Source organism: Podarcis bocagei (assembly GCF_964188305.1).
Source record: "Podarcis bocagei genome assembly, chromosome: 15".
Taxonomy (NCBI): domain Eukaryota; kingdom Metazoa; phylum Chordata; class Lepidosauria; order Squamata; family Lacertidae; genus Podarcis; species Podarcis bocagei.
Window position 1 is genome coordinate 18582121 of NC_138141.1, and position 26789 is coordinate 18608909.

Genomic DNA, 26789 nt, shown 5'->3' on the forward strand with positions numbered 1-26789 from the left:
GGAAAGCTAGAAGGAAACCATGGATAGGCGGAAGGGAAGTCAAAGTTTAAATAATTTGTAAAATAATTTTATAGTGAATTGGAAAAAATGTATTGATGAAAAATATAATTATTTTTAAAATGGAGTGCCAGTAGAGTCTAGTGACTACGGCTCAATTCCGCACACTTCTTCATCTACTCTAGAAGCTGTGAGGCAGAAACCCCTGTGTTTAGGTCTTACCTAAGCCATGAACTACCCAGGTGACATTTAGGTAAGCCATTCTGGTTCTGGTTATGTGCTGCTTCAAGCATTGTGCAGCAGCAAGTACAAGTTAGCAACCAAATTATGCTGGGGTGGGTCCATCTGTCCCTCCATCTGACAAGATGAATATGTCCCCTTTTTAAGGAGTACCACAGAACTCCACTTTTGGAAGCTTTGGGTATCTCAATCCTGCCCTGTCTTGATAGTGTATGTGCCGTTATGTAAGAATTGTTACTACAGGATGCTTTAAAGTAGATGCCACTTGCTGGATTGTTGATCTGCTTTCAGTTGCTGGATTGTTGATCGTCTTTCAGTTTCAGTAAGAGCGCCAGAGGTCTCTTACCGTTCCGGGGTGCCTTGGCATCTGCATATTCCTTGTTTGTTTCTTATGCTGAAATAATGCTGAGAATTGTGGCAGAAATGGCTGGCTTCTTTCTGGGATGGGAAGGGACCCATGCAGTGTGACATCATTCATTTGAAAACAAGGAAGAGCAGCAACCTGGCATCAGTCCCCCAGTACCTCTTCATGTTCACAGAGGAGCAGAAATGAAGCAGGGCGATCAGGAGATGGTGATTCAAAACATCTTTTGTATATGCAGCTCAACCATAACATTACACAAAGAAGCCCCTGTGTTAATTTATTTCTTCTACTTCATTATGTTGTTCCATTATGAGCATTCTGCTTACAATTTTCATATCGCCCAAAAGTATTGGGGGAGTAATGTCCCCATAATGGGAAAACAAAAACCATCAGATACTGCCTAAATTGGCAGATTGTAGCTGTCTTGCTACTGTGCTAATGTGTAATTCATTTATGCAAACTTAATGTCCATTAACATTTCTTGTAGAGCTCCATTAGCTTTAATAATACATTAGCACCTTTGTTAGGTCTGATCAAAAAAGCTTAACCACACACACACAGACAGAGACAGACGCATGTACAGGCGCACACAGGCAAAAAAAGGGAGATGAGCAAAGTTGCTTGAACTGTTGCAAGGTTGCCTGCTTGCTTAGGAACAAGGCTGGTCAGTTTTGTGAACAAATGTTACGACAAACCAGCTGCCGCAGGTGACAGCTTTTGGGTGCCACTGAGGCACCCAAGGGAGATATATATATATAGATGTGATGCAAGCGACCAGAAGAGTGGACAGAGAAGGTATGTGACTGAACCATCTACCAACGGAGCATGTTCTGTCAGTTTCTGACACGACAAGAGAAGTTGACTCCCAGTTTAGTCTGTTTAGAATCCCTGGTCTTATAATAACTCATGATGATGTAGATTTTGTTTATATAAGCCTATCCAGCCACATAAATGCCAGTGCATTTTTAATCTCTTTCACTGTTAATTTTAATTATTATTTTTAATATTTTGAATTGCTTTAGCGGTTTTATGCTGATAATTTTTACATCTCTTGTAAACCTCTTAAAGATCTCAATGCAATCAAACGGTATATAGATTTGGTTATATAGATCTTTTAAAATAAGATTTCTATACCGCTTCTTATTTGCAGAAGGCAGTACCAAAGTGGTTCACGCAACAATAATAAAACACAACAAATCCAAACAAAATAAGCATCAAAATGAATCCTATTAAAGAAAGCCTGGATGAACAAGTTTGTCTTCTGTTGGTGGTGAAACCTCTGCCCAGAGGGCGGCATATGCCACTTGCATTTTCAGACTGCGGGATTAGAATATATTTGGCACCCCTGTTACTGAGGAATGTGTGATCTTGGAGCATAGCAATACGTTCTCTTGTTTTCTTTTTCATAGCCGACACTAAGCTGCAAGCCTTGGCTTAGGTTTCCCCCTCCTTTGGTACCGCCAGTGCAATGGGGCTACAGAAGAAATTGCACAGCCCACTCATCTGCTGCCTGATGTCCAGATTGCAGCAGCCTTTTGAGTCCACGCCATGCCTTTCAGAGAAATAGCACTTGTAAAATCAGGTGTAATTGTCTTACGCTCTCAATAGCTTTTTGGACTCGCAATCAGAACAAGGTGTAGCCCTCCCAATCACCATTTCAAGCACACCAGCTGACCGTTCTGTTAGGTTGCAGGCAGGCAGCGGCCTGAAGTGGTGCCGAGAAAGGGGTACCTAAGCATTGGCATCTCAGTGGTGTATCAGAGGCCACATCTCCTCCAATAAGCCTCCGTGGAGAGGATGAGGAGAGGCAGTCCTTGAGGAAGGGGGGGGGGATGCTAAAGAACCGGGACGTTATCCGCCGCTTCACAGTTCACGTGTGACCTGACCCGGCCATTCCCTTTCCAGCACCTGCCTCTGTGATCAAGAGAGCCGCGCCAATGAATGCACAGTCACAGCGAACGATTTTCTCACTTTGGTGTACTTAGTATGAGATGGAATTTCAGCAGGAAGTGGCTTGTAATAAAAGAGAAGGTATTAGCAGGAAAAATTCAAATTATCTACAGAGGTATTTCAAGGCAGTGAGCTAATTATTGTTTGCTCAAAGTCCTGAATATGCAGACACGCTAACGTTTCAACAAAAGAGAGGCGGGGGAGGGGGGAAAGCTAAATCGGGAAGAGACCTTTATTATGGCAACATAGCAAATTTGGCACCCGTTTTTGGAGTCTCTTCCCTCTCCCCACCCCCCGGCTTAGAAACTATGAAGAACACTTAACAAGACCTGTAAGGAGAGTACTAAGTTAAGGTCTAGAGTCAGATGTAACAGCAGAGCATCCTTTTTTTTAATGAGAAAGAGCAGAGGCCTGCCTTAGGATCATCCCTGCCCCCCGCCTTCCAGCGCATTATGGGGAGGAAAAAAGAAGCTTCCATTTGGAGTTTGCAACAATATGGCAGATGTTTGTTCTGACCCTACCAGAGTTCTCCAACCAGGATGAATTGCATACCGGAAGTGGAAGCTCGCAGTCTTCTCCCTTGCATATGAAGGAAATGGGAGGAAGGAGCACGCCAGCCCAAGTTTCATGCCTACTCATTCTCAAAACAGCCATTGATGGTCGCTTCCAACATGTCTTATTGTATCTGCAAAATGCTGCACCTCCACCTGGTCTCAAAGCAGTGGCCTTTGATTCCTGCAGCTACAGAGGGCCACACAATGAACAGGGACTTGTGGTTTGATTCTTGGTTTGTTCCTCTCCAACTTTGCTATAATTTCAGGAATGCCTGTTTAGTGTTGAGAGACAAATAAGCCACATATTAACTCTTCTATGCAGGGTAAATTCCAGGCATCAGAGAAAAATCTACTGTGAGGGCAATGGTCAAACAAAACAGGATAAGAAGAGGGAGGGAAGTATAGTTATGTGCTGAATTTGGAGTGCCTTTGCAAGCCATTCATATGCACATTTGGGAGCAAAATGGGGGAGGAGAAGGGAACTTTAAATTGGTATAGTAAACCTTTCCTTAGATGACTGAGCTTTGTGTCTGCCACAGCCCCTTGAATGTGGTAATCGCAGTGTTTGCAAGGAGAGATTTTGTCCGCATACCTGCCTAGCTATTGTTCTCCACCCGTCAGTAATTCCATTAGAAGCAGAGCCTCCTGCAGCGCAATTTCACTTTGTTGGAAGTTAGCATGCGAGATCTCCGCCTGACAAGTCTGACCTATTTAACTTAAGGTTTTATGAGCATTTCATTTAAGCTGAGCTTTTCATGCGGCTGCTCAACTGAAATTATGGATTTGGGTTTTGTTTTGTTATTCGCATCGATGCCACTGTGAGAACTTTGAGAGTGGCTTCATTGGCTGTTTCAATGAATGGCTGCCTAGTGGAAACCAAAAGTTGGCTAAACATGCCCACTCCAGGCTGGGTGGTGGGTTGCTAGAACATGGTGCAAGCATGCCTGTGAAACTGAAGACAATTGTCTCTCACCTGCATAGTCAGAAGCCTAGGAGCATCTGGTGCCTCTGAATTATTATTATTATTATTATTAGCCTTAACTAATCATGACTAGGATGTGGGAGGCGGGACACTGGCTTGAAAACAATCCTGAATACACCTTTTCTGTATGCCCCTTAGAGGGGCTATTTTTAACAAGTGGTATAAAATGTTGTAATATAGAAGCCATGCAATGCAAGGAAACCTGTGAGCTAAATGAATAGACCTGCAGTTATTTTCAATCTCCTCTTGCTCTCATGTTTGGAAGCTGTTAAAATATGCCCTTCTCAGCAGCAAAGTGTCTGGATGTTTGTGGTTCTCTTCTTTTGTCACGAGTTGCTTCACGTAGAAGGAGAAGTGGGATGCACATTGCCTTTTTTTTAAAAAAAAAAAAGTACCAAGACTGTCCATGCCCCATGAACAAGCCCCATCAAAGTCTGAGAATTGCACATGCTGATGGTTCCCATCCAGTTCATCCGGACTTGTGCTGAAGATGTTCCTAGCTGAGTAGGCATGCCTTGTCTCCCTGGTTTTGACCTCTGATGCTCCCAGGTAGGACCACGGTCACACATTCCTAAAGGTTATGGACGGTACTTTCCTATGGTGGAAAAGTCCTCAGAAATCTGGCTTCCTGTGTGTGTTGAGGAAGATGCTTTCAAAGAACACCCGAGATGTGCAGGATCTTATGTGTCACCAAGCACCCTGTAATGTGAAATGGAATATCGCCTTAATACCAGGAGAACAAAGCTGAAACTGATGTGTGTCCGCTGGAAAGGCACATAGCCGAAGCTGCCTTTGCACTTGGGTGGCAGTCACAAGCCAGTTAGTTATGCCATGGGATTGGACTGGTGCAGCATATTGAAGAGATGGTTTGCCCCCAGTGATGGCTGATCCACTGTATACTCACAACTCCTTATGTTGCTTGAGAAGGAAGCTGTGGGTAAATGTAATTTTAAAAAGGGAAATGGAGCATCAAAATACATTAAGGCATCATTAAGGGCTTGAGCTAAACAAACAGGAGAAGGGGAAAGCTCAGTCTTGCATGAGGGGTGTGTGTGTGTGTGTGTGTGTGTGTGTGTGTGTGTGTGTGTAATCCCCTTCCCTTGCCTTTGTAGTACCTTCCTCTTTCCTTTGTTATGTAACACTAAGGGGAAAGCAGACAGGCACAGCTGAATTTTTAAGCCCCAGGAGAAGTAATGCAGAGTTAAGTCATAATTAATGGAACACAGATATTTATAATGTCTACATGCATGTTTATAAAAATATATACCCAGGGAAGCTGCTGTAACCTCTGTTTGTTGTTCATAACCAAGAGAATTCCCTGTGCTCAATTATGTTTAACAAAAAAAAGAGAAAGAAATAGAGGGAGGAAGGAGGCTAGCCATATGTGGGTACCTCGTGCTTTAATAATCTGTTTGCTTCTGGTGAGTTATTAATTGCAATAGTATGCAGTGAAGTGATTAACATCAATATAATTTATCATCTGGAGATTTCTGAACATAAATAAATGAGTTGTTTTGTTCAGCGAGGTGTTGACCCTTTCAGAATATGTGATTTAAAGGGGTTTTATATTATTATTACTATTATTGTAAATATGAAAGGCACTACGATCAGCCGAGTGTTCAGTTATTTGATTTTCTGGAGCATTAGCCACTCTTGTTTGTGACATTTCCCAGTTGGGTGCTCGTTTGCGAGCTCATTAATAAGGCTTTCTCTGAGGAATGTTGCTGCAAATGAAGAACAGTATAGCAGAGTCTGGCCCTGTGAGCATAACTCCCAGTCACAGCGAGTGTGCTGTTAAAGGGTTTAAAATGGGAAATAATTACACCCTGGCCTAAACCCAGAGGCCCCTGTTCTTTGCTGTGAATAAAAAGGGAAGCTTTTGTGCTTTGGAACAAAAAGAAAGAAAGAAAAAAGAAAGAAACCTAATATTTTGGTGCAATCCTTTTTCGGTACCAAAATGGATTCTTTCATGATTTGGGCCTCTCCCTTTGTTGGCTGGGCTTGGTTTCCCCCCACCCCCTTCTCTCAGCTGTGTTACACCAAACAGTAATGCAAAGTATAATTGGTAGCAAAAGGCTGTAAGATTTATAGTTCCTAACAGACTGTTTTAACAGGAACATCCAAACAAAAAGAGAGAACATGAAAACTCATTCTGTACATAGCAATTCAGGATTTACTCTTTTTTCATCTTGAAACATGTATCACTGTGCGAGAGAATAAGAGAACGGTGCAATTGTGTAAGAGGAATGTGGTGCTTCCTAGCCTTTACGTTTTATACCTGAATAGTAATGCTAGGTTAGATTATTTTTATTTCCTTTCTTACCCACCCACCTAACCAGTGGCATAGCGTGGGGGGTGCAGGGGGGCCGGCCACACCGGGTTAGGGTTAGGGGGCGCAAATCCACGGGTTAGGGGGCACAAATTACTTGCCTTGCCCCGGGTGCTGACAACCCACACTACGCCACTGCACCTAACCACTGCAGCCTGTTGTTCATTCTAGGTTTGAATTGGAAGCGGCACTAGCCCAAAGCATACCTCTGTGTCAAGTGGATGCAGTGAGTAATCCCTGGCCCTGCCACAGAGGACTTGGGGACACATCTCATGGCTCAAGTGACTACTTGAGTTGCTTGTGTAGTCTGGCTGTCCTTCCTTGGGAGGTTCCATCCCAGGTTGGAGCAGCTTCCTCGGCCACCGAGGAAATGGCACAACCCAGGAAAAGGACTGTAGCTCAGGGGCAGAACATCTTGCATATAGAAGGTCTCAAGTTTAATCCCTGGCTTTCCCAAGTAGGACTGGGACTGTCCCCATCTGAAATCCCGGAGAGCAACTGCCAGTCTATTTGGGTCATCAGGTACCTGTTGCAAGCACCACATGGCACTTGAACCTCAGAATAATCAATCCAGCTGCCCAGATAGGATGAGAGGTCAGCCATGGTTCTATTTCCTGAGCAACTGTGCATTGTAGTCCTTGCTTCCAAATGAATTTGTTACCTCTCATTGCTAAGTGACTTGCTGTGAGTGTCGTGGAGTGCTGGACATAGCATCCTGGGACAAGCAAGCTGCCTCGGGGCCTCATAGGTTCCCATAGGTTGCTATGGGATCCTTGGTCTGCTAACATTCCATAAAAACCCACGAGATCCACAGCTGAGTCTTTAGCTTCCATTGGTTTCAGGGGGGCATTTGCGAGCCTGTCTTCTCTGGGTTGTTCCACTTCCCAACGCTGCGTGCATTAGAAATTGTGCCGTTTCAGAAAAGCAGGCAGGCAACTTGCTCATAACAGTGAAAGAAATGTCCTTAACTGGGTTCCGAGGGCAGCCAGAACTGCAAGGCTGCCCACCGTCTGACACGCCTCCCGAGATGTCATCAGATTCCACACATGCCTTCTATTTGAATAGGCTGCCATATTTCCTTACAGTATTGTACAGGCCTATGCAGCTGCATGGACATTGAAAAAACGGCTGCAATGAGGCAGAGGCAAGGGAGAGACACAGAGAAAGCCGTGATGGGAGATAGAGGCTTAGAGGACTGTGGTGCGTTCCTCTGGCCATCTATTGGAAGATGTGTTTCTGCAGCTTAGCCCACAGCAATACAGTCAGCTGCCCCCTAGCCGGTACATGGGTTATTCACCGTGTCCCCTGTCCCACCCAAACAAAGCCTCTGGGAAGGAGAATATCCACTGAGGCAATTTTGATGTAGTAACATGTGTCATGGGTTGTTCAATAATATGGGGCAGGACTAAATCCAGGAAATCGCAGTGACTTTACCCCCTTTCTGTAAAGAAACTTTTAAGGTGCAATTCAAACTCACTTTACCTGGGATTAAGCCCCATTTAATTCAATAAGACTTGCTTCTCGGTAGGATTGTGCTGTAATTCACTAAAACCAATTTTCTCTGCCTAAAAAGCAGTAGCGAGATTCAGTTTTCCTGATGCATCCTCATAGGAAAAACATCGGCAGTGCCCTTCTATTGAGTCAGAGCATTGGTTCACCTAGTCCAGTAATGGGGGTCTGGGAGAGGATTTTCTCTGTGGCCTCCCGTAATTGTTGAATGTCCTCCCCATAGAGCTGTGTCTAGCTAGACTCTATCACTGTCATTATTCAGCTTCCATTATTTGCTGAAGATTATCCTTTTTACCCTGGCATTGGACATTTAACGTATTTTGTGGGACCAATCTCTTCCGTTCTGGTTGACCTGCACAGCGCTGCTTTTGTTTGGAATTGTTTGGCTTGGTTTTAATTGCATGAATATATTTGTTGCAATCCACTCTAGGACCTTATGTTGAAAGGTAAGAAATCTTATAAACAAACAATATTGCCTGCACTGACTGGCAGCCACTGTCCTCTGCTTTAGACAGGATCCTAACCCTACCTTAGAGATGTTGGGCACCGAACCTGGGACCTTTTGCAGGTGCTCTACCCCTGAGCTATGGTGTTTCTGCTTTCGATTCCATTTACCACTCTTTCCCCTTGCCTTCCCCCAATGGTCTTGGTTTTCTTAGTACTGTTCTTCCTTGGTTTCCCTCTTATTTTGTGAACTGTAGTTACCTTGTATTGGTTAATGGTTCTTTTTCTTTTTTTTCTTTCCCCAATTGGGGTTCCACGAGTTTCAGCGCTGGACCCTTTGCTTCTCATTCCCATTCCTTTATGGTCTCTTATTCACTCCTTTGGTATGTTGCCATGTCTATGCTGATGATATTCAGTTCTTCTTTACTATCTCTGATCTGTCGTCTTGTTTAAATCTTTGATCTTGTCTTGCTATTTCTTCACAGCTGTCTGCTTGTTCTTTAAAGCTAAATCTTTCAAGGACAAAATTTCTTATTTCCCCCCCCCCTTTGGACTTTCCCCTTCCCGTCTGTTTTTGTCAATGATGCAACTATTTTTCTTTCCTTTCAAATCAAAGATATTGCTCCTCTTTTTTTTCCTTCTGTGATTCCATCTTTAGCCAAGCCTTTTCAAGCCTTTTTCAGTTGTCTAATATTGATAAGATCCTCCCCCCACCCTGTTATTTCTGCCCATTGTTCCATCTGTGTTCTCATTTTGCCCAGATTGGATGATTGTAAGACTCCTTAGGTAGTCTTCCCATTTTAAGCTTCTTGTTTCTTAATTTGATTTTTTTCTTCCCCTGCCCCATCTTATTTATTTTTTTCGACATGCAAATACGATCATGCATCTCTGCTTATGATGTTGCCTTTTTTCCCTTTTCACATTCAATTTAAGATTATGTTACTTCCCTCTAGCGCCTTTCATTTCTGATTTCTCTGTAGTCTCTTTTGGGGTCTTTGTTGCTTCTTACATCACATCTCTTCCTTTGATTCATGCTTTGGTTCTTCTTTTCCTTATCTACGAAACTCTTTACCAGCTGATATGTGATTAATTTATTCTCTTCTTTTTTTAGCAAATGCCTTAGGACTCGCTTATTTTTGCATTTGGCCTGCTCCGGTTTTTTAGTACTAGTGCCTCTGTGTGTATGTGTGTGTGTGTTGTTTTGGGCGTACCAGTTAAGCACTTCACAATTAATCAATATTATTTTCTCTCCTCTTCCTTTATTTGTGGTTGGTAACTGTGCAGGAGTAAAGGGCACCAGGAGCAGCATGACATTCCTGTTGAAGGGGAAAGAGGGAGGGTTTGACTTTCATTTGCTCATGAAATTCAAATATGGGTTATAAGGCTGTGAGGTACAGGGACGGAAAAAAACCATTCCTCATCGAATATTCTGACATGAAACATGAAAAGTTTCATGTGGTCAAGCCAGCACAGGCTGATATTGACTGTTATCTCCCAAGAATGTGAAGAGAGCAGGCATTCTATGCCTCCGGAAATGTGTGCTGCACAGTCTTAGCCTGTACTGAAAATATGTGCAATTTTATTTTGTGCTAAAAAAAGAGAGGGAGTGTTCATCAAGCCCTTAGTGGGCTCTACCCTAACTCCCACCCCCCAAAAAACCTGGTTGTTGCTATTTAATCTTGTGTATGTCACTCTTTCTAGACCATATGAGAAAATAAAGGTACTTTATTAAACTATGTCAGATTGTGGAGTTAACTATCTGGATGTATGGATTTGTGTTTTCTCTTAACGTGTGTGGCCGACCCAAGACTCATGGGCATCCAAGGCAGAAAATCCAGATAGCATTTGTCTATGTCAGTGACCAATGGCCCACAAGTTGTGTCGTTATTTCTTATCTGTGGGGATTGCATAATGATTGGCCCTATTGAACTCCCACTGCCTTCTAAGAAGGCAAATAAATTTTGTTTTCTGAAAGCATTCTATGAATTTTGTTTTCTGAAGGCAGCCCTGTATAGGGAAGTTTTAAATGTTTGATGTCTTACTATGTTTTTATATTTTGTTGGCTGGGGCAACCCAATCAGATGGGCAGTTTGTTGTTGTTGTTATCATTATTATTTTCTAGTCTGTTCCCTCTGTCTTAATAATAAAATAATCAGTCAATCCTTATTGTAAAATGATTCTAAACATTATAAAATAAACATTATAAGCATTATAAAATAATACTTGTTGAGTACATCGTAATTAGTGCAAATGTCTTCTTAACCTTGTTTATATCCCAGGATGAGAAGCAATGGTAATATCACTAGCAGAATAGATAAATTAATAAATAATATAAAAATGTATTCTAAGCTGTTCTTTATTTCAGATTTTTGAGGGGGGGGGGGTTTCCCCACCGTTAGATGTAACTAACTTCTCTTACCTGCCACCACCTTCAGATATTACAGTCTTGCATTCAGTTCTTTCATTTAGTGCAGATTTGCTGCCAATTCCAGGAATTGGATGTGGGATTGTGTGAAAATGGATAAAGCGGCGCTCAATTGGCTGCCTTGAGCTGATAGCGTTCTGGTTAGATTGTTTGTTGCTCCGCATGTGCCGTTGTCGAAGGCAATGGACTTTGTAACTGCGGACTTGGGCTCTTGTTCCTACAGGGTCTTTCCAAAGGATTTCTGAGCTGCCTCCCTGAGTGCAAAATGCCTTTAATCCCTCGGTGTGTTTGTGTTTGGGGATTTACGAGATTCATCGGCACGAGCAGAAGTCTCTGCTTTGTTCCAACAAAAGGCAGCGGCCTGGCATTTCTTCCCTTAAGCTTTTCCTAGCACAAATGCACCCATCGGAGCCTTGGCGTATTAATATGCCACGGCACAAAGTATTGTCAGCCCATAAAATATGATACATGATAAAATGTATCAATTCTGAGCGCCACAAATCTGCCGCTTCACCTCAGCATGAAGGCAAATGAGTTTCCTTTAGCTCGAGTGAGTTCAGAGATAAACTTCAATTTAACAAAATTTCATTTTGCAAGAACCAGTGGGGCTGCTGCCCTTGGTGTGTGGATTCCTTATCAGTGCGTTAGGCTTTGGAGGCTATTAGTCAACTTAATTTGGGGAAATGCCAGGATAATTTGCTGATTAGATGGGTGCAGTGGAGAGGGGCAGGAGGGTGAAGCTGTGTCAGTACAAAGTTTTTGTTTCACAATCTGTTTAAATGCGCGCACACGCGGTTGCTTGATATCATTCGTATGTTGTTTTGTACGCAGACGTATAAATTGATGTTTGTATTGTGTGTTTGATGTGCAGATAAGCCTGAAGTGCAAGTCCTGCAGAACTCCCCTGCGCAGCCTCTAACGAGAGAAGGAGACCTCCTCGACCTTCTGTGCCAAGTGAAGGGCAAACCAGAGTAAGTGGAGGACCTGAGACTCTGTCAGAACGTGCCCATCCACGTTACTGGGCTGTTCGAGGAGAGTGCCTGACTCCTTCTGGTCTTTTTCTTGAGCATGTTCAGCACCCAGTCCTGTTCTCCTGCGTTGGTATGACATTGCATGCCTGAAGCACAAGGCCATGAGAAAGCACCTGCAGCCATGGGGAACCCCATGGGGAACCTGGGGTGGTGGGAACCTGTGGCTCTCTAGGCATTGTTCGACTCTCTCCAACTCCCATCAGCCCCAGCCCATGTGTCCAGTGGTCAGTGGTGATGCGAGCTGGCATCCAGCCACACCCAGAGGGCTGCAGATCCCCCACCCTTGGTCTACTTCCACTCTTCGACTAGCAGATAGGTTTGTGTGGCTGCAGAAACTTGGAAGTGCCCAAAGGAAACATTGGCCGCAGTCAGACTGCAGATAAAATGCTAAGGAAAGTTATCTATTTGAAAATGCTAGGGGTGAGATTCTAGAAAATATAGGTCTCCCCCCCCACCAATACTAAATAAGAAGGGCTTTGCCCTTACATTTTCCCTCTCCTCTGATTTTGTTTTCCACGGTGAACGCAGCTTAGATTTCGTTCAGTTTTAAGTTGACCTTCCCCTCCAGTATTTTCCTTCTTTGCTCCTGAGCCTGCCCTTTTTTCAGTGTCTGTTTTAACACGTGAACCCTAACAGAAACATCTCTGATCAATATGCTCCTGTTTTGAAATTTTTAGCTGCAGAAGACTGATCCTTTCCTCTCACCCCAGGCTCAGTCACTTTTTATCCATCATCTTTTACTATGAATTCAGATCTAGGGCTGAATTCCAAATGTATGCTTACGTGAGAGTAACTCCCCTTGAACTTAGTAGAGCTGACTTCCAAGTAAATGCATAGGATTGAACTGTGCGCTGCTTTCCCTCAGCTTTTCTTTTTTCTGTTTAACTGTTGTATCTTGCAGAGCCCTTTTATTCCTGCGTGTGGTATATTATCCTTCACTTGGTATGTGTAAAGCTTTGCATATTGTGGCTTTAAACTTGTTTTTCCAAATCCTGTGTGAGAAGAGGAAGAGAGAGGGGATGATTGCTCACTTGGAAATTATGTCTCTGGTGTTCTTTGCAATTCAGAAAGCCAAAGGAAACCGAGGACATTATGGACTGATTTACCTTAGTTATGTCTCTCTCCAACAAACGTTTTGTGTTGCTTCCAGAAGATGCTAAGACTTTGATGGAAAAGAATTTCAGAGCTGAGAAATAATACCCAAGCATCCTCCTGTGTGCGCCCCCACAAAGAAAATGCTGAGCCTCCCTGCTTTTCCAATTGCATATTCTCTCTCTCACTCTCTTTCTCCCTGCCCATTAAAGTTGGATATTTGTTACTGAACTCAACTATATCACAGGAAGAAAGAAATGCTACTTATGACAGTGACTTAACATGCAAGTAAAAGGGTTAGTAATGCTTTTGGGGTTATTGTTTCGTTTTGTCTTCTCCTTGCTTAGGCCTACAGATGTGTCATGGTTAAGAGTAGACGACGAGATGCCTCAACACGTTATAGTGTCAGGTTCAAACCTCCACATTAACAGCCTAAACAAAAGCGATAACGGCACATACCGCTGCAAGGCTTCCAATGAAGTGGGGATGTCCTTTTCCGATTACACACTTTATGTATACGGTACGTGAGACAAACACACCCTTCTTCCAGATGTCTTTATGCTGAATTGCTGTCAAATATTCTGGGCAGGGGGTTGTGGGGAGGGGGTGGAATAAGAAAGCAGTTTGATGGAGAAAGCAGCCTCTGATAACTCTTCAAACTCGGCACGTTAAGTGAGTGGGTTGTTTAAAACACACAGAAAACCCCAAACCAAGCCTGTTTACTTCTGTCTTCTTTCCCCCATCTGATTCAGACTGTGTTTTCTTCCCATGTCAAGTAAGCAACTACTGCCTGCACTGTCATTAAGTGCTGGCATGGAGAAGGGGAGTTGCCAGATGCAAAGATGGGCAGGGCAATAAACATCTTGGAGTCATCCTGTTTCATTTCACAATCCAGGACGGCTTCAGCCATATTCCCATTTGTATTCCAGTGAAGTCTTTTCAGAAGCATCTGAAAAAATGAGCACAAGAGTTTGTTTGTTTTTATTATTTTAAGCCAGGCCTTCTTTAGCAAGTTAAATAACTGAAGATGTGTGCAGATAATGTAACCCAGCACACAATCTGGAAAGGCAAGTCTCATTCTGCCTGTCTTCAGCTGCCAAAGAGGCACTAAAACATTTGCTAAGGCATTTTCTTAAAAGTGCCGTTTATGTACCTGCTTTAATTCTGTTTTCCTGGGTTTCTTTTTACCATTTCTTAAAATGTTGTGGCATAAATAGCAGTAATCCTAGCCTGCAAAAAGAAAAATAATTTCCCATGCACCCTGGAGCTACCTTTCAGAATGCAGTCCTTTCAGCCTTGGGAAGACTGGTGTGTTCTGTGTGACATGAACACATTGCTGCTCTGTAGGCTGTGGTGCTGCCAGTGTGGACAGATAAATCAAGGCGTCTAATAATGAGAGCCACTTGTTTTCAGATCATTGTGTTCCTGAATCCCCTCGGTTCCAGAAGACTCTTTCTAGGAAAACTTTAGGGGGTGATTGTTGGTTGCAGTCCCATTCCATGAAATGTCACTTCACATGTGTAGGGCATTCAATTTATATAGCAGGCTCTGTCGTAAATGTTGCAGCTTCAGAATGTTTAATGGGTAAGTTGCCTTCAGTCATTCCTTTCCCATGCATCTAACCTCCCCGCAGCCCCCCGGCCTCCATGTCTGCCCTCTCCAGCAGCTTAGCGTTGCTCTGCATATTGATGCTTGTGATGCAGCAGCTCAGTCTGGGCTTCTGACCCTGTGCACTGTTCCAAGTTGTTATAATCTGCCAACCATCATGGGCCTCCATCCTTGACATTAGTTTGCAAGTGCAGAGTTGGAGCAGAGCAGTAGATTTGTTTGCTCGGGGCACAAAGCATGAAACCCACCAATTGCAATCTTCACCCAGGGAGAGGCATTGTGAGATTCCCCTCTGTACTTGTATAGGTCAGCTAACTGCATAGTTTATTCTTACCTTGCCCATCCATCAAAATTATGTGTACATATACAGGTAGGAACCTTTTAGTGGTGTAGAGTAGGAGAGTGCCCTCCTGATGATGTTACCTTTGTGTGGTTGCTCCAGAGAAGGTGTTTTGACTTCCTTGTGTGGTTATATAGGCCATAGCTGCCCCTAAGTCTAGTGTAAGAGAAGTGAAACTTCTGTGAATGGAAGTTAATTGGGCTGGAAAGATTAGGAGGACAGTGCATATCAGATGATGTGTACAAGTCTTAGGAAATATTGGGGGGGGGGGAATTCTTTTTAAAGTTAGGATTTAGAAAAGTAACATTTCCAAACAATCTAATCCTTCCTACAGAACAGCTTCTCATGGGTGGGTTGAACAGACGGTTGTCCTTACCATTGTTACACTGAAAAATGTTTAAATAGTAGGATTATCACTGAAAACAACCAAATGCTTTCAAAGAGAACAGGAGAGATAAAATTAATAATGGAATAATGCCCATATCCCTCAAATTCAAATGCACCGTTCCACATACGTGCCACCATTTCCTTGTATCTGAAAAACTTTGGACTGATACTTTCTCCCCTCAACCAAAAACCAAGGCTTTCAATCAAAACTGAAATATGTTACCGCCTGTACCCATTTTCAGTGGGAACACCTCGGGGGAGACTGACATGCCTGCCAAATCTTGCAAGTTTAGTTGATGAAAAAAGTGGTAAAGCTAAAAATTGAGAAGGCTCAGGAGACAACACTACGATCCCACATTGGTCACCAGATCACTCAAAACCTGTTAGGTGTTTGCTATTGTTAATCAGGTTTTCTGTTGCATGAGCCACTTAGAGGACCATGGATCTGAAGATGTTGTACCATGGAAATGCATCAAATCAAAGTCTCTTTCAGTATCTGCCTAATATAGTCAAATGCACTGGCAGTGGAAGCTGGATATCTGTACTGTGTACAGTGTACTATGCATTCTTTCTCTGACCTGGGGGGGGGGGGCGGTGTTACCTGGAATCTACTCTCCTGTGGAAAGTTACAGCAGAGGTCAGCTTTGCTGACATTATCTGAGGGAAGGAGCAGCCCTCATTTTCTTGATGATCTCCTGACCTGAATTGTGTATCAGTCTTGGCTAAGTTCCTGGTCTCAGGCTGAGGCCCATCAAACCTCTGCTTAAAAATTAACACGCAAATATATTTAAGCAACAAAGAATCTAAGAAATTATCAGCAGCGGAGCCAACCTTCGGCACCAAACTTGCAAAGCCCAGCTAACAGCTACTCCTCTGATGGCATCTTATGTTGGCATCTGATTGCATATGGGAGAATGCCATCTATAAACACTCACCAGGCAAAACTGGTTTCCGGCTTCTTCGCCTGCTTGGAATCACCCATTTCAACACAGTCTGGCAGCAGGAAAAATAGGTAGTAAACCAACCACACATTGTTCCTAGTCAAACATGACTATGTTTGTAGAGTAGCCCGTCATGTACAGCTGAGTGGGAGACATAGAATCTTATGTACCAGGCACAATCGACCAATAGATTCTTCTGCGTCTACCTCAGTTGAATAAGTAGGATCTGCAGGTAGCACTCATAGAATCATAGAATTGGAAGGGACCCAGGGGTCATCCAGTCCAACCCTCTGCAATGCAGGCATCTCAGCTAAAGCATCCATGACAGATGGCGTCTAACCTCTGCTTAAAAACCTCCAAGTAACCCCAGCCCAAGTAAAGTTTGTGTGAAAGGGAACTGCATCCTTCATAAATGTGTTAGCAACAGGATTGAGGAGGCACTAGACATGTTGCTGTACATAAGTGTAAATTCCTTGATGACATTTTGAAGCAGATTCTTGGGTGGAAGGGGGAGAGAGATCTACCTCAAAATGGCACCTCTGTGACGAGAGACAGCCTGACTCTGAGTATCAGGCCCTGGACACAGAGTGGGCATCACCTTCAGCATCTGACTTGCCCCATTTGAAGGGTGAATGCAGGATTAGATCAGTTGTTGTTGGGTTGTTGTTTTTTTAAAGGATAACTAGATAAAAATAAATTGTACTGGCCTGCTAGGAGGCTACGTACCTTATGTTTTTCATGCTGGCAAGAGAGGAGAGGAAGCTTAAGCATGCGGCTTCTATTAAGCTTAGCATATTAGTTTTAAAATGCCTTTTACTGGCAGACAAGGCTTGAGGCGGACCTTTCTACCCCTCCTCTGCTGGCCTGCTGTGTTTCTGTGCTGCTTTCAAAGGAGATAGCTCAGAAACCAAGTGGTCTGGTAGAGGATCCTTCCTTTCTCTGCTAGCTAGTTCACTCTCCTGTGTGTAATCCCTGGCCACATTTGGCTTTCAGGGAAATAGTTAAATACTTGACTGGACTAGATGAACCTCCAGTCCAATCAAGCAAGGCGATTCTTATCAAGTGTCAGATGTTGTAGGCAAAGTTATTGTGCCAGTTCCCCTAGTTAGCTTCCAAGTCTTCCAACCTGAACATGTATTGGGGGACCCATTTCTTTTTCTGTTTTACCATATATTGTGTGCACTGGGGGTGGTGCTACTGTTGCCGCTCATCTCAGATCAGGCTGCGACTCAGGAGCAGGTACTAACCTACCAGATGAAGACCAGTGCCATAGGGAGCACCCAACCCTTCTGCTTCCTGATTCCTAGACCAGGGGTCAGCAAACTTTTTCAGTTCACTGTCCCTCAGACCTTATGGGGAGCCGGACTATATTTTGGGGAAAAAATGAATGAATTCCTATGCCCCACAAATAACACAGAGATGCATTTTAAATAAAGGGACACATTCTACTCATGTGAAAACATGTGATTCCCGGACCGTCCATGGGCTGGAATTAGAAGGCGATTGGGCTGGATTTGGCTATCAGCTCCTTTAATTTCACCACTTAAGTGAGTGCTGAATTGATTGCCTGAAGGCTTTCCCAAACGGAGGCCTTGACCCCTTGGTATTGCAGTTGTTCCAGACATTTTGGTGGTTGCAAACATTCTCTCACTCAGTGACGCCGCACCCAAGTGATGTTTCCTATCTCCTGAGGAAGTTGTGCCAAACACAATAAAGGTGAAGCACATAATTAAAGTTTGGATGTATTAATTAGAAAATCTGAGAGCTCACTTGGAGATGAAAGAGTAGCAGATGTGTCAATGATGAGAAGTTTGACATGCTCGAGATAAAATTTAAAATCAAAAGCCTCCGAACTGTTTCATGCTCCATTATTGTGGATTCATTCCTGAGTTCAAAGTCTGGTGCTCTACTTAACACATTCAGTTTGATCATTTGGGCACAGATATGTGGTGGGTTCCCCCCCTCCCTTTTTCTTCCCTCCACCCAGTAACTTTTTATGAAGTCGTGATGCTGTCTCTTCTGGATAAATATTTGATGCTTCTTGAGATTGTTTGCTGTTGGCTTTTGCAGGTCAAGCGTCTTCTATACATAGTGCTCCCCCACCTACCTCTTTTTTTTTTAATGGCGGAGGGAGAAATCCCCTTCATCTTTATCTGTTGGGACCATTAAGGGATGTGATATATTAAACAGGAGGAAAATCTGTGAGCCCAGACAGAGCATTAATATTTATAAGTCACAAAGACATTGACTTTATTTTAAAAGAAATCTCACTAAAATCTTCCATGCATCCAACTTGATATTTAGTCGTGACATTCTCGTTCCCTTTTGTATTTATTACTGGCTTAGAAGTAGTTTTATATCCTGCTGGGATGTATTGATGGAGGGAGAATAATGAAGTTAACTGCTCTGGAGAAAGGCAGAGGGAAAGACGTACTCATCTGCTGTTGATATTTAGTCTGTTAAGCGCAGCAGGGTCTCTCTCGCCTGCCCCACTCCTAGCCCCTAATTTTTAGATTATTATTTTTTTTAAGACAGAATAAACACAAAGCATTATTGTTCTTAATACATTGCAAACCGTCCTCTTAGCCATAGAAAACATGCAACTTTTTTACTTGCTTTGTGTTGTTGTTGTTTTTCATTTGTATTGGTTCCCCCCCCCCACAGGCTTTTCCCATACCATGTCACTCACGTATCAATGACTAATTTTGTGTTGTGTGTTGCTTCTCCCCACCCCACTGCCACCAATTTGTCCTAATGTTTGAGGGCAGGGAAATGTGTTGCTTTGCTTCAGTCATCCTAATCCAGAGCTTCTCCACCAAATGAATGGAGTCCCATCCTCGCATTTTAGCCTGCCCTCTTCTCCTGATACTTAAGACCTACTTCATAAGGGTTCGCAAGAGGGTATAACCGCCATCCTTTATTTTGCTTCTTTGTTAATTTATTGACCAGTTTTATGTTCTGCTCATATTTTTTAATTTGCTTTTTTCTGTTTCCCTTTTTATGTTTTATCTAGATCCCCCCACAACTCTCCCTCCACCCACAACAACCACAACCACTACCATCCCTGCCACCACCACAGGTACGGTACCTTCATAAACCATGGATAAAAACAGAAATGTGTGTTACTTTCTATGAATAGCAGATGGGCAGAGGTTGGGGGAGGAGATAGAGGAGAGAAGGGGAGCTGTCACCACATTTTTTACGCTTACTGTTAATTTATTTTCTTTTGTAAACGGCCTCGGTCCTGTATACCTGAAGGAGCGTCTCCACCTCCATCGTTCTACCCGGACACTGAGGTCCAGCACCGAGGGCCTTCTGGCGGTTCCCTCACTGCAAGAAGCCAAGTTACAGGGAACCAGGCAGAGGGCCTTCTCGGTAGTGGCACCCGCCCTGTGGAACGCCCTCCCACCAGATGTCAAAGAGAACAAGAACTACCAGACTTTTAGAAGACATCTGAAGGCAGCCCTGTTTAGGGAAGCTTTTAATGTTTGATGTATCACAGTATTTTAATATTCTTTTGGAAGCCGCCCAGAGTGGCTGGGGAAACCCAGCCAGATGGGCGGGGTATAAATAATAAATAAAAAATTATTATTATTATTATTATTATTATTATTATTATTATTATTATTATTATTATTTTGTTTTGCTAGCACTGGAAAGTGGGGCCCACCAATAAATGATCCTCTGATAATGGAGGTCCCTGAAGTCTCAAACATCCTGCTCAGGGAGTCCATAAATTAGCATTGCCCAGCGCCCCCCACCCCCAGGTTCAGTTTGAGTTATTCATGCTTTAAAACGTAAAGCACTGATTCTCACTTTGAACTTTGGCTTCGGTAGTATATTTGCAAGCATCTTTCTTTATACTAGGCAATTAATTTCGTTTTGATTTTCAGTTATCATAATCTGCTTCAGTATCCTGCAGCCATCAGCACAGCGTACACAAACAGAGCTTCTTCCTGACACTTTCTAAACTAGTTCCCTCTGAATTTTAAATCCCTGCCCTGCCTTCCCACCCATCACTTTGAGCCAAGATACATTCTACACAGTCAACCGCCATCAAACATCCCACCCCTTCCTGTGAGCTGTTCTCTCCCTCTTCTGATAACTGGGCATGGTTGCCAAACCCATCTTCCATTGTCATCACCACCCCCTGGATGCTTCTGTTGCAGCTTTTTTTATTTTTCTTTCGATACGAAGAGATGCCAGACAGAGTCCTGTACGGAAGGTGAGACTGCACTACTCTCTTCACAGGCAGCCTTTGATCTTGTTACAATCTCCCCTTTGCTTAACGCGAAGTTTGCCATTCACCTTCAAGGCAGTTGTTGTGCCTTCACTCTCTTTATGTCCCTGTCTTCCGCTTTGCTTTCCCAGAGATTCAGAATTAATGGATCTGTACAAATAACAAAAACCTTTCCTTCCAGTGTGCCTTAGCTATCATTTTCTGTTGTCTTGTCTAGCCTTTTGCCTCATCACATTTTTCTCCTTCCAGGATCTTAAGAAACCAAAGCTCCTATAGGTTTCTGTGTGTTCTCAGAGTGCCTGAGTGGTTTTTTTTGTCTGCAGCATTATGGAGTGGGTCTGCCCACACACTGACCCACCATTTACCTTCTAGCACTTTGTGGTGGTGGTCCACAGGTTAACCTCAACATGTGCCTTATAAACCTGTGCAAGGAGCAGACTTGAAGACTCCAGATAACTGCAATTTGAAGGGTGGAGGGTCTCAGCAGGCTACCTGATGAAGAGAAGAGCTCATTTTCATGTGAAGTGACTTCCTGAGTTTAAACCGTCATGGTGTGAGGTGTCTTTCATGGGAGGCAAGTTAAGTTGTGGCAACTGTATTGCTTTTATAATCCCTAATAGATGTTCAGACTCGACTAACTTTCCCCCGCTCACTCCTTAAGACTCTGCGTTCATAGGAGGTCTTGCCATGACCTCAGGGTAGAATATCGACTTCTGGGGGTTTGTAATATGAGGTCTTTTTTTCTGCATGGCTAGGGGTTTGCATCTGATGTTTCGGACCAGAAGACATTCATCCTGCTTTGTTTTGTCACCACCTAAAAGTGAAAATGTAACTTTGATGGGAGAGGACATCTTAGGGCGACTGGGTATCAAGCTAAACTCTTCTTCAGGAATAAGTGCTCAAAGCAAAATATGTGTGCATTAAAAACTGCACCCAAGTTGGTGCTGGACCGCGAAGCAGAGTGCTTTTTAAAACTCAGAGTAAAAATAATGTAAGTTGGAATGATAGGGAAGGATTTTCTTGCTCACATGGGGAAAGACAGTAATAAAGCTCTGGTCAGCAGTATTTGGATGGGTGGGGGAATTGACTGTAAATTAGCTCTCTCTGCAGCACCATCCAACCTCTGAGGGACACTGGGAAGTAGGAGGAAGATGACTAGTCACTGACAGCTTCTTATCCATCATTTTGTTGTTCCTCTTTGTTAGGCTCTGGCTCCTCAGTTTTTCTTTAAAACCAGCTGAAACCAATGGGATTCCAAAGTCCATGTTTCCATATAGGTGGACCATTGCACCCACTATTCTTTTAAAGAACTGACTTATCCCTCTTCTTCACCCGTCTGTTTGCTTCTATGGTTGCTGTCATCTATGAATATAATAAGACTACTTCTTTATGCCATTTCCATGCCGATTATGTGGATTTTAATTTCACAACATTTCCCTCTGGGTGCTGCTAATTTTGTTTGTAATTTTTTGTTTGTATTTTATTTATTTTTTAGAAGTATTTCCCCCTTCTTTTTAAGCTTTATCAGTCTAATTCCACATAAGCTGGTAATATGGCTCAGTTTCATTGCAGGAAATGTTGCGGATAAGATGCAATCTTCTTCGTGATTGGCTGTGTGGTGTGTCCTTCCCTTCCTCTTTTTTCCACATCACTCTTTATATTACCTTCAGCCACAATCAGGAACCCAACAGACCCTTTCCCCTATAAGTCTCTTCTGATGAATTGGAATCTTCCATCTCTTCCCAGAATCCACAGGCTCCTTGTGTGTGTGTGTTAATGTGTGTGTGTGTGTGTGTGTGTGTGTGTGTGTGTGTGTGTGTGTGTTTGTGTGTGTGAGAGAAATTAATTGATTACTCCTATGAGTTGTCCATTGATTAATGTTTCATAAACTCACATATGGGTGAAAACTATATTTATGAAGCAAAAATCTCTTTCTTCCTAGATAACAAGTGTGTGTGTCACAGCACGCATTTCCTCCTATATGTCCAAGAGAATGGACATTGCCTCTTTTCAGCTGGTGTAATTTCCCTCTGCAGTTTTTATAAGCACTTACATTAAATATATTTGGTTCTTCTTTTTTTAGCTGATGGCATTTTAGGCAATTAAAGGTATTAAATACCGATTAATAAAAATGTTGCAGTCCTTCTATACAAATGAGTTGGAGGGCTTCGGATCATTTGCGCACTTCAAAGTAGATATAATGGTGCTAGCTTAGGGCCTGTCAGCATAATGGGTTCCAAAACTCAGGTAAGTAGTAGACATCTTTGTTGAAATGTGGGTTTTGGTATCTTATGCTTTGCTCTTTCAGCAGAAGATCAAAACAGTGAATGGGACCAATTGAGGCTCCTGATTGTGGCCACAGGTAATCCCTGGCTTTTAGTTGGATTTAAGCAACTGTTTTTCCCCACCCCACCCCTCTTCTTTAAGCCAACGTCAGGCCTCCTCAGAGGGTAATTCTGGACCCTTTGCTTTAACTCAAGGCGTTTCATCCACGCACCAGCCATTTTATATCTTCTGCATACAGTTTCTCAAGAGCTACATCTTCCCTAGGCACAAAGTGCCCTTGTGGTGGTAACAAATGATCTGGCACTGAGGCATAGTTAAGCTGAGATTGCCACTAGGACAACTTTGTCAAATCCCTTCTTTCATTCTTCCCCCCCTTTTCCGTGATGGATGAGATCTTGCAGAGTTGCTGTGTCTTAGCAGACAAGCTGCGTACGTATTTATCTTATCCTGAAGGCTTGATATCTTCCTGCATGGAATTTAACTTGGGCTCTCTCTCTTCAAACAGATGAAAGGTTAGAGAACCGAATGCCCCCCTCCTTCTCCTTTTCCGCAAGAGAGTAGGCTGCCTGCTTAAATTTGCCTTGTATATTATTGCCTGACAAATGGGTACAGAAATGAATTTCCGTTCTCTCGCTGCATTCTGTAGTACTTTAGAGCCACCCATTAGCCTTAAAAGCTTCAGCAGCCAAACACCAATGATTAAATGTCGGTATAAAACTCCAGGAATGTATTTTCTTCCTTCCGTGCTAAAGGTTTGTGTAACTGAAAACCATTCTCCAAATGAAATTAGCATAATTACCAACATTTTATGCAGTAGTCACAGGGAAAAATGCTTTCCTAAAAGCCTCAAGGGGCAACAGATCATTTCTGCTGTTGCTCTTACCCCTTCCCACATTGCCACCTGCTTAAAACCTATATATACAAACACATAGAGGCTTGCAAAGTCCAGTGGGTGTAAATTACCTCAGATTCAAGCTTGGGTGCTATGGGTGACCTTCATAAAGCCCCAAGCTCTTCAAATTAAAATGGGCAGGTGATAATGAGCCCACTGTTCTTGGCAGCCCCTTGTCATAGTCCCTGGAGTGGGGGAATCTAACAGTATAGTTGCAATATCATTTGTTTTATGCCAGAAGCCTGCAGTTATCAGTCCCAAATGCCTTCTTTCAAGCCTGACCCCAGTTAGTTGTGCCTGCAAAGGAACTCCAGCACTGCTGATGAAGCACAGTAAATTATTTTATTTCTTGCCCACATTGTAATTAAGAATGATTTTTCCATTGGCCTTTGATGGCTAGTCTCTGGATGCTTCATGCTCTCCCCACCAAGTTTCCCCTAACTAGAGATCTGTTTCCCAGCATGTCATGTGATAATTTGACTGGGTAACCCTTTGTCTATCACGGGTTCCATTCGTTTTGTGTTTGGCCCTCTCCCTGGCAAGCAGCACCGCTTCCCCCCAACCCCATAAAAAAACCCACCACCCTTTTATATCACTTCAAAAATGTCCTTGTGGCTTTATTCATTAAGACATACAATATGATATGGCAGAGCAAGCTGCATAATTTAAATTGCCCCTGGAGTCTTCCCTTGAAATGTTCCATTTGGACAGCTGTTATTTTCTGCGAGATAATTAAAAAGTTCTTAATATTTGTTTAAAAATAAACCCTTCTTTTCTTTGGGGCAAAGCACATTGTGTGTGTGTGTGTGTGTGTGTGTGTGTGTGTTCAGTTTATCTTTCCTCCTCCTCCTCTGATAGACCAATTGTTCTTCCACCCAAGTACATCGGTGCTTGTGCATGTGTTGCAACTGCAGGCATGGGCATGCAGCCTCCCCTGTTTGTCTCTTGGTTTCTGTGCTAATAGAACAAAAGACATCTTCAGCATCTTCCCATGGAGTCCCTAGTGCTGGAACTGGCATGTTGGATCATGCCTAGGATGGAGATTCCATTATGTCTTCAGCAGGGGCACCAGCACCAGGGGCACAAGCAACTTCGTGATTCCTCCAAAACTTACTCTCACTCACAGCCTGAACATGTTATCTGTTTTCCTTCCTGTAAAACAACATTATGGTGTTAAAAAAAAACAAACCAACCAGACTGAGATGGCGTGGTGTTAAGACAGCAAGAAGGTTACAAAAATGTTCATGTACTAGTCTTCCTCCCCCCACTTTAAACAACAGATGCAGTGGAATTAATGGGCAATAGATTCAGACAATGCATCATTAATTTGTGGAATCTGCTGTTGCAAGATGAGCTTTAAAGGGAGAATTAGACAAATTCCTGGAGGACAATTGGTCTGTCATTGGGTATTGGGCATGGTGGCAGAGGAGCACCGGTGGCAGAGAGTTATTGCTTTCATGAACTTCTTGCAGGCTTTTGGGGAACTTCAGGTCTTCCACTGTGGCTAGCTGCCAGATGCTGGAATATATGGGCCCACCTGGGTTTCATCTTGCAGGCTTTTCCTGTGTTTTTAGAGATGTACTTCAGCAAAGGACTTGAGGTATTTCACCCGAGGATCTAAAATAAGTATTTGAATGTCTTGTAAATCAAATTAGTGCCAGCCTGTCTAAAATTTTATATTTGACCCAACACAACCCCGCATTTGACTCATTGGAGGCCCAAACCTGCTCACGTCACCTTTTAATTTGGTGCTTACTGTCACAATATATAAGGGAAGAATCACATTAGCGTTATCAAAACCTTGCTTCAGACATTTGACTCAAGCTTCTTCTTCTTTTTGGTTGTGAGACGTGGATAAATTTGCTGGAGAGTTTTTTGTGCATATTTGCACTGCAAATATTTAATGGACGTAAATGTTTGGAAACACTCCTTCCCATTTTTCAGAAATTCAGAAGAAGCAACCACTGTTCTTCTGCCAGACTGAATTTTGCGGTGTGGCATGTCTCCTTCTCCACAGCAGGTTGGCCAAGCTTGTTTCCTCCAGATGGTTTGGTTTGTGGCTGCCATCAGCCCCGAGGTCATCTTACGCCCCTGCTGGCTGGGACTGATGGCTGTTGTAGTCCAAAACATCTGAAGGGCACCAGCTTGGTGAAGGCTGCAAAGGTGGCCTTTCTACATCCCCCGAGACAGGCGTTTGGTTCCCAGGAGCATTTCACAGACTGGCATAACCTTCAGTTCCCGCAAATTATTTATTGTATCATCTTGGCTTTCTGTGGAGGCTTCCTTGTGTCTCTGGTAAAATGTCAAGTTAATTTAGAGTTGATGTTGCGATCTCCTGACATTTTCATCCACTGTGTGACCACATTAAAAGGGAAGAGAGGAGGAGGTAGAGCCCCCTACACCTGGGAAGAAATAAGTAGGAGAAATGGTTTCTGCTGCCAGTGCACAGCCAAGAACCAGCAAGAGCATTTTTTCCCCTTTTTGTGGAATCAAACCCTTGCTCTGAGGAAACCAGTTTCACTTATGCATTGAAAGAAAACTTCTTGAATTGAAGGGGGAAAGGCAGCTTGAGTAATATTAAGCTTCCATGTATTCTGATGGCTTCTCATTTCATTCCTAGCATACCTGGAAGCTCCTGGAGTTGTAAAAGAAATGTACAGTTTACCTTGGCTTCTGCTACCCCACTTCTGGTCAGTCAACTGTGTAAACAGGATTGGTCCCACCTGTCCTCTTGGATCAGCTGCTGAGGACAGTAAATGTTGGGTACACTGAACTGGCTTCCTCGTACCCCTCTCCCCTTCAAAAAAAGGGGGGGACAATTCTTCTAGGTTCATTGTGCAACTCCTATTTGCTGTGTTGGGACTTGCACAGGAGACATTCCAGCTGGGATTGGGTGACCTTTGATTAAAATTGCTTTTTGTTTCCCCCAACGCCAGCGCTAAGGTGCTTTTGCATGTTCACTCAAGGATGCTTCATTTCACTAGGCTGGAGGCCTGGATGGAGAGCTGTGTGGAATGAAGCGTTAAATCTCTGCCCAGTATGCAGTTCCATGCTTCAAAAAATAATTTTCTATGCTACACAAAACTACTAAACGGATCCTGATTATTTTTGTGAAACATCTGGTCCGCAAATGAAGCTATCTCGTGGGTGTAGTACAAGCAGGACGCTGTACAAAGCG

At 43.2% G+C, this 26789-nt stretch overlaps 1 protein-coding gene across 8 annotated transcripts in view; it reads left to right on the forward strand.

Moving 5' to 3' along the window:
- The window catches only part of CADM1 (cell adhesion molecule 1), a 298801-nt gene that overhangs the window by 238082 nt on the left and 33930 nt on the right, over positions 1 to 26789 (forward strand). For 4 of the 8 annotated variants that reach the window (XM_081172621.1, XM_081172622.1, XM_081172624.1 and 1 more), the window contains exons 6-8: positions 11666 to 11765; positions 13265 to 13437; positions 19207 to 19272. In XM_081172621.1, the coding sequence (XP_081028747.1) occupies positions 11666 to 11765; positions 13265 to 13437; positions 19207 to 19272 (339 nt within the window). Of the gene's footprint in view, positions 1 to 11665; positions 11766 to 13264; positions 13438 to 19206; positions 19273 to 19451; positions 19672 to 26789 lie in introns of those variants that run through there. The other 4 variants (XM_081172623.1, XM_081172625.1, XM_081172627.1 and 1 more) reach the window with 2 other exon arrangements.